The following is a 7,735-nucleotide window of genomic DNA, read 5'->3' as shown; positions in this document are numbered from 1 at the left end:
ATATAATTTAGTGTAAGGGCCATGCATAACTTTATGATAAAGAAAAGTTTAAATCTTCACTAACTTTAGCTAAAGTATGTGAAATACTTTAAAGGTAAGAAAAGAAAAATATATACAGCTGCAAAAGATCCAAGAACAGAAAGATGGGCAAGTGGAGGAAAGTTGAGGAGGGTGAACGGAGGGCGGGTGGGGTGGGATAGGGGGTGGGGGTTTGGGGGGAGTGAAAGGGGGAAGTCCAAGGAGGTGGGTGGGGAAAAGGGTGGGGCTTGGACCACTGACTCAGGTCTAAGTGGTCACCCAAGGGTTATAAAAGCTTGGTTGAACCTGGCCAGGAAAGCAGCCCCAAAGTCCAGCATTGGAACACAGGCAGAGACCGGTAGGCGTCAGCGGCTGCAGGCTCTAGCGGAAAGCAAACGCCCAGGGCAGCAGCTTTCTGGTCCAAGATGCTGCGCCTGTTCTTATCCCACCTGCTGGGAGTCTGGCTGCTACTGAGCCTACGTGCCAGAGAGATCCCAGCCCAGCGGGAGGAAGTGTTAAAGGCATGCGGCCGCGAGTATGTCCGACTACAAATCCGGATCTGCGGCTCAACGTCCTGGGGAAAAAATAATCAGCAACACCGGGAACCTCGGCAGGCACCCGCCGCACTCCCAGGTGAGCGCTCCGGCCCCCGCCGCTCCCCACTTCCCATTGGCTGTGTTCGGAGGCGCACCCGCGCTGGGCGGCTCCAGACCGCGCTGGCTTCCCGCGCTTAGCCCTGACTCCGAGGTTGCTGATGCCTAAAAGTTTGGAATTTTCTCTTGCAATGTGCTTTTCTAGTGAGGTCGCACCCGGGATCTCACCAGAGGAAGTGAAAGCATCGGGCACAGCAGAGGCCTTTCCTGAGAGGCACTTGGTGCCCTTCAACTCCTGGCAGTCAGGATGATCGGGATGGGGACGAGGGGGAGCCACAGAGGTGGTTCTGTCGCCCAAAGACCCGCTGGAGGTGGGGGCGCACCTGGGTTGGACACCACAGTCAAGTCCGCAGGGCACAGAGCAGACGGTCGTGTGCGCTGGTTTGAGTGCCAAAGTGCATGGGACTGAACTCGGAGACCACTGCTAGGATCCTGGAGTGGTAAATATGAAGGGTTTTCTTAACAACTCTCCTCCTTTGCAAAAAATCTGGACTGTGGCCCACACCATCGAAAATCTCTTTTAATTTTATTTTTATTTGTAAATTTCATTGAAGGGGAGAGCCTAGCCTCCCACCCTCTTTGCAATGGGCCTTGAAGTTCATTTGCGAGAGAAGGGATTGAAGAGAAAGAAAAAGGCCTGATCCCCTACAGGAGAAAACCTGACCCCTCAGAATTGAGTACAGCTCAAATCTGGAATGGTTTAAAAAAAAAAAAAAAAAACACACAACTTTGTTAGTAATACTATTTAGAGAGATAAAATGGAACCTAAGTTTAAGTAACAATACAAACTTTCACATCTAATCAGTGTAATGGGTTATATTAAATTCAGAAAAGGCAAGCTCAATTATGAATAGTGTTTTATGTTTAAAACATGTATGCAATTTATGATAAATCACAACTATATTTTATAGGCTACATAATATATCCTATATTTAAGTGACCTTCACGTAAAATCATTGTGCACACTAAGCACATTTACTTCTCTTTTATGGGATTTAAAGTACGATTATAAAGCTATTTACTTTATTTTTCTATAGTGTTGGTCAGAGACTGATTTATTTAATGCAGGTTTTTACCTAATGCTTATATTCTACACTACAGAGTTTAGAAATTTACTCATTCAAAGTCGGCAAGACCAGACTGCATTGTGTTTCCTTTGTTAATTCACTTTTTCTCAATAAATAATATGCTCATATTAAAGACTGAAACATACACATAAATACAATAAAAAAATAAAAAACACAGATACTAAAGACTCTGAAAAAATACGTGAATTTAATGAGAAAATGAAAACATCTACATTAAATGAGAAACTGACAGGCACTGTTAATGAGAAATGTATGGGCACCTGCCTGGCTCAGTGGGTAGAGCATGTGACTCTTATCTTGGAGTTGTATGTTTGAGACCCACCTTGGTGAATTTAAAAAATTTTTATAGTATTTTATGTCACAAATCTACTATATATATTTAACCATTCTTAGTGGACATTTAGGTTGTTTCCAAATTGTTACTTAAACACGATTTTCTGAGCACATTTAAATATAGCTATTTGGCCAAATTTCTGTTTCTGTAGCAGAGTATTGTGATTTTAAAGTTTTTTCAAAGGACTGTCTTCATTGCTACCCAGTACATAATTTAACTGGAAATAAACTAACAAAATATTGCCTGCAAGTGAAGATCAAGAAAAATGCTTAAATTACTAGGTAAGAATCATTTTGGAAGTGCATATCAATCAAAATAACTTGTGATTCATGAGCTTATAAAACCTCTATTGTTAGTTTTTGTTTTGTATTATTGTTAGCTAGCCATTTTTTTTTTACCAGAGTGTATGCAGAAATAACACTCATTGCACCCCTTTAAAAAATAAGAGATATTTTTAACTAAAAGAGGTCTATGTTAGTAATTTTAGTTCAAAACACAGTAATTAAGAGGGCCCCTGGGTGGCTCAGTTGGTTAGGCATCTGACTTTGGCTCAGGTCATGATCTTGCTGTTTGTGAGTTCGAACCCCATATCAGGCTCTGTGCTGACAGCTCAGAGCCTGGAGCCTGCTTCAGATTCCGTGTCCCCCTCTCTCTCTGTCCCTCTCCTGCTTGTGCTCTGTCTCTCTCTCTCTCTCTCAAAAATAAATAAACAGTAAAAAAAGAGAGAGAGAGATGTTTATATGAATTCAGGTTGATTAGAATATTATCTTTTCTTTACACTTGAGAAGGTAAAGCTGTTGATTGGAAAATGTTTCAAAATAAGTTTAAAAATAATTTTAATAAATGAGTGCAATCAGGCAAAAGTAGACAAGGGGAACTACATTATACTAAAAAGCTTCTGCAGAGCAAAGGAAATAATCAGAGTAAAAAGGTAGTTTATGGATTAGGAGAAAGTATTTGCAAATCATATATCTGGAAGGGTTTAATTTCCGACATATATAAGGAACTCCTACAGCTCAATAGCAAAAAAGGTAATAATCCAATTACAAAATGGACTGAAGACATGAACAGACATTTTTGGCACAGGAGACATACAAGGGCCAACAGTTATAAGAAAAAAGCTCTATGTCACTATCATCAGGGAGATGGAGATCAAAACAACAATGGTATCACTTCACAGCTGTCAGGATAGCTATTATCAAAAAAAAAGACAAGAATTGTTGAGGATGTGGAAATACTAGCACCTTTGTATAGTGCTGGTGGGAAAGCAAAGCAAAATGGTGCAAGCACTGTGGGAAACACTGGGGAGATGCCTCAAAAAAACAACAACACAAAAGAATTCCCATATGATCCAGCAACTCCACTTCGGCATATTCATCTAAAACAAACGAAATCCAAATTTTGAAGAGATGTTACCACTCCCACATGCATTGCTCACAATAGTCAAGATGTGAAAAAGAATGCCCAAAAACACAGCCTATGAATAAACACAGCAGAAACTACAATTGTTTTGCCTAATTCATTAACTGGCATTAAGTATATGGAAAGTTACTAAAGTTACTATTAGTTTTTCTCTGCATTCAATAAGGCCCCAACTAGAGAAGGTTTAAGTTTGAGAAAGGACAGTTTTATGGGGAGATTGAATTAAACTTGGGGTATCTTACTGAAGGAAAATGCAAAAACTTCTGACTACCAAAGAAATGGTACAAATTCTCATCTGTCAGGTTTAGAACATGAATGAGAACGAGCATTAGAAGGAAAGATAAAATACTAGAGTTTGTTTTCTTTCACTTGAAAACTCCCAACTATTGAAGTTTGTTACTGGCTGAAAGGAGAGCATGGAGACCCTTGCTAAAGAACTCACAGGAAAGGGGCCAGCCCCAGAGCATTCATGCCTGCCTGGGTGAGGGGGTGTGATTTCCTCTGATCAATAGTCATCAATGGTTACCCAGAAATCTACAGTCCATTGTTTAGATTTATATATCTTGGCTTCATTGTTTCCACTGTTTCAAGAGCCACACTTTATTAGTAAGCTGAAAAGGACAGTTGGCTGTCCATGAAGAACAGCAAGAACTGATACAGGTTTATACTATAATTTAAACTTCATCTGTGTTTCTAATGTTTCTGGTGCTAAAACTCTCAAAGTTGTGTACATGGAATACGTAAGGTTAGGAGAGAGTCTACATGACCAAGAGTTTTTTGAGAGCAGGAAATATGTTTCCTTTTTATTATATCTCTTACCTGGCAGTGCCAGAGACATGGAAACAGTCAATGCAGGTTCAACTGATCTAAGAAGAAAGATACCAGGGGCTCCCGGGTGGCTCAGCCGGTTAAGTGTCCGACTTCGGCTCAGGTCATGATCTCACAGTTCATGAGTTTGAGCCCCGTGTCGGGCTCTGTGCTGACTGCTCGGAGCCTGGAGCCTGCTTCGGATTCTGTGTCTCCCTCTCTCTCTGCCCCTCCTCCACTCGCTCGCTCGCGTGCTCTCTCTCAAAAATAAATAAACATTTTTAAAAAATAAAAATTAAAAAAAAAGGAAGACATCAGCTAGTTCCTGCAGGTTCCCAGTCCAAGTTCCAACCTTCTTATTTGCCCATCCTGGGATGTGTTTAAGAACAGACTCCCTTAACATGCAGAACTTGCGTGATCCACAACACTGGAACAAAAGTCATACAAAGTACATTAGTTAGTACACACAGCACAACAGATACCAATCTCTTCTTAAAGTCACTGGTATTTTGGTCACTGTTCTTTTAGCCCATTTCTCTAGTAAATGTAAAATACTACTGATTTGGAGTAAATACTCTGGAGAAAAGAAATTGTTAAATAGATGTATGAGGGATGTCAGAGACCAATATCTCCTTTTAGATCAGAGGAGCTGGAAATTCTGCCTTTTTAACTTTATCCTGAGGCAGTAATCTGCCACCATGGAAGGTTTGAGAGGATTAAGTTAGAATTAAGTCAGAAGTTAGTAACAAAAAAATTAGTCAGGTAAGAAAAATTAATCTGGAGTCAAACTGAGTGTTTTCTTCGATGACCAAGATGACTTCAGAAATGTCAGAAGGAGTCAAAGACTATGATGAAAGCATTAAGGGGACATGAAGAAAGACAGACACGAGGTCTGTGGAGTAAAGCAGAATCTTAGTAATGCTGTAGTAATTTAAGCTGCCCAACTATAATCCGCTAAATTGTTTAATCAGGATACTTGTTAACTCTGTTTTGATGTTTAATTCTATTAAGACAATACGTTCTTTCATGTCTCTGCAAAATTTTTTTTTTCTGATGTCCCTTGCGTATTTTTCTCTACCCCCTCCTTTTTTTTTTTTTAATTTAGAAATCGTGTCCTCCTCCATCACCAGTGGTGCAGAAGCCTTGAATGGGATGTTGGAATACATTCCTGATTTGCCACAAGAGCTGAAGGCAACACTGTCTGAGAGGGAGCCATCATTCAGAGAACTACAACCTTCATTGAAGGATTCTAATCTTAACTTGGAAGAAGTGGAGAAAAGTATTCTTGGTAGACAAAATGAAGCTGAAGACCAAAGTCTTTCACAATTAGGAACATCAAGTTTAGATGCACATTCTCGAATAAAGAGATCAGACTATATAAGATACAGTGACAGGTGTTGTAACGTAGGTTGTACCAGGAAAGAGCTTACTGATTTATGCTGAGATGGAAGTATTGTGTATTTCATCCAGTGTTCACATGTATTCCTGACACATTCACTGATGGTTCTGTCACCCCACTGATTATTAAAATATGAGAAATCATTATTTTGTGTTTGGGTTTTTCATTTGGTGTGTAACAAAATATTCCTTGAATTGTTATAGTTTGTGTTAATAACTTTTTATTCCAAAAAATATTTTTGCCTTTTAAATTAATGGTAATTAAATTGGGTTATTGCCTTTTTAATACTGTTAACTTAAAATGACATAATCTTTATCATTTTAAACACATATAATAACTTAAAAAAAATTTTAATAGATAACTTAGCAAAAACTTATGCTTTGCATTAGTGAATAAGGATAAGCCTATTTTTAAAATTTGTATTTGATAAATTATAATCTGTCACCCACTCTTTCTCCTCTAGACCTAATGTCCAAATGTTATTTCACTACTTAATATTAAACAAATTATTTTAATAGCAAAAGAAATAAAAATAAAAAATAACTTATACAGTGCCTAACACCAGGTACACAAAAAGGACCAAAATGTTTTTAGTGATTTTAAACTCAAATCAGATATACAGAGTCACAAAACTTGGACTTTTCTTATAGGTTTTAAAAGATGTTTGTGTCTTCTTGAACTATTAATTGCAAACAATCAGATTGGATACTAAATCCATTTAATTTAGTTGGATTTTTCAAACTAGGGTTCTTCTAATGTTACCATCTAAGACATTAAAAGTAAATTATTTTTTAAGAAGAAAAATGAACAGATATATAGAAGAGAGTGAACAACTGAGTGTCATATATTACAGCAGAACTGTTTAACAAGGGAACAAGCTTTCTGTTCACTGAGAATTTACAAGCCATTTCTATAACAAAATAACTGTGAAATGATATGAAAACTTGTTAGAATAGTAAGTTAACAAATATCTTAGTATTTAGCCAGTTCCTTTGACTTACACACACATACAGTTTTAGGTAGCATTTATAGAAAAGTACACTTAAATAGCAAGTTAATCTCTATCAAATATCTGTAAACAGAATTTAAAAATTTCTCCCAAATTTTAAATCTCCATAATGGTTCACCATAATGAGGCCTTTAAGGTTTATTAAGTCCTAACCAAGGCCAACTTGTGAAACTTCATAAACAGCTGCAGAACCTCAGAGGCTATAAGCCATCTTGGACAAAGCCAGGAAGAATGCTATCTGAAATGGGAAGTCCTTCAAAGGAGAATAACAGCAGTACCCAGGAAATTTACAGCCCCAACACATGAAGAGGCATTCTTAGATACAGAAGGTATCTCCCAAGACCCTGTCCTGGCCTGCATCCCTGATATGTACCTCCATAAAAGCCCTCAAGGCAGGGTTCCTGGTCTCAGAATCTGCATTCACTACCTCTGATGATACGACCACACTTTAAGTGGTACAGTCTATAGTGAACCAGCTACTATATACATTCAAATAATCAGTTAACAGCTTCAAGATATCTAATTCTCATGTTACCAAAGTCCTCCTAAAACCCTCATGCAAAACTAATGGTTGTATGCTTAATTTATTTCTCACATGAAAGTTTTTTCATAGTATTCTCTAATAATTGTATTTCTATGGTGTTGGTTGTGATCTCTCCTTTTTCATTCATGATTTTATCTATTTGGGTCTTCTCTCTTTTCCTTTTGAGAAGTCTGGGTAGGGGTTTGTCAATTTTTTTTTATTCTTTCAAAAAAACAGCTCTTAAATTTATTGATCTGTTTTGTTTTTTTGGATTCTGTATCATTTTTTTCCACGCTAATCTTTATTATTTCCCTTCTTCTGCTGGCTTTGGGCTTTATTTGTTGCTCCTTTTTTTTTTTTTTTAACGTTTATTTATTTTTGGGACAGAGAGAGACAGAGCATGAACAGGGGAGGGGCAGAGAGAGAGGGAGACACAGAATCGGAACCAGGCTCCAGGCTCTGAGCCATCAGCCCAGAGCCCG

At 38.2% G+C, this 7,735-nt stretch overlaps 1 protein-coding gene across 1 annotated transcript; it reads left to right on the top strand.

Annotated features, from left to right (window-relative positions):
• Nucleotides 1-311: 311 nt before the first annotated feature.
• RLN1 (relaxin 1) lies at nucleotides 312-5,864 on the top strand. The gene is made up of 2 exons (XM_058695850.1): nucleotides 312-651; nucleotides 5,428-5,864. The coding sequence occupies exons 1-2, from the start codon at nucleotides 444-446 to the stop codon at nucleotides 5,763-5,765; spliced, it is 546 nt and encodes a 181-aa protein (XP_058551833.1). The 5' UTR covers nucleotides 312-443; the 3' UTR covers nucleotides 5,766-5,864.
• The last annotated feature ends 1,871 nt before the right edge of the window (nucleotides 5,865-7,735 follow it).

The sequence above is a fragment of the Neofelis nebulosa genome, chromosome 12 (genome assembly GCF_028018385.1).
Source record: "Neofelis nebulosa isolate mNeoNeb1 chromosome 12, mNeoNeb1.pri, whole genome shotgun sequence".
Classification (NCBI taxonomy): domain Eukaryota; kingdom Metazoa; phylum Chordata; class Mammalia; order Carnivora; family Felidae; genus Neofelis; species Neofelis nebulosa.
The sequence above is the reverse complement of the archived record's forward strand: the minus strand, read 5'-3'. Positions and strand labels throughout refer to the sequence as shown.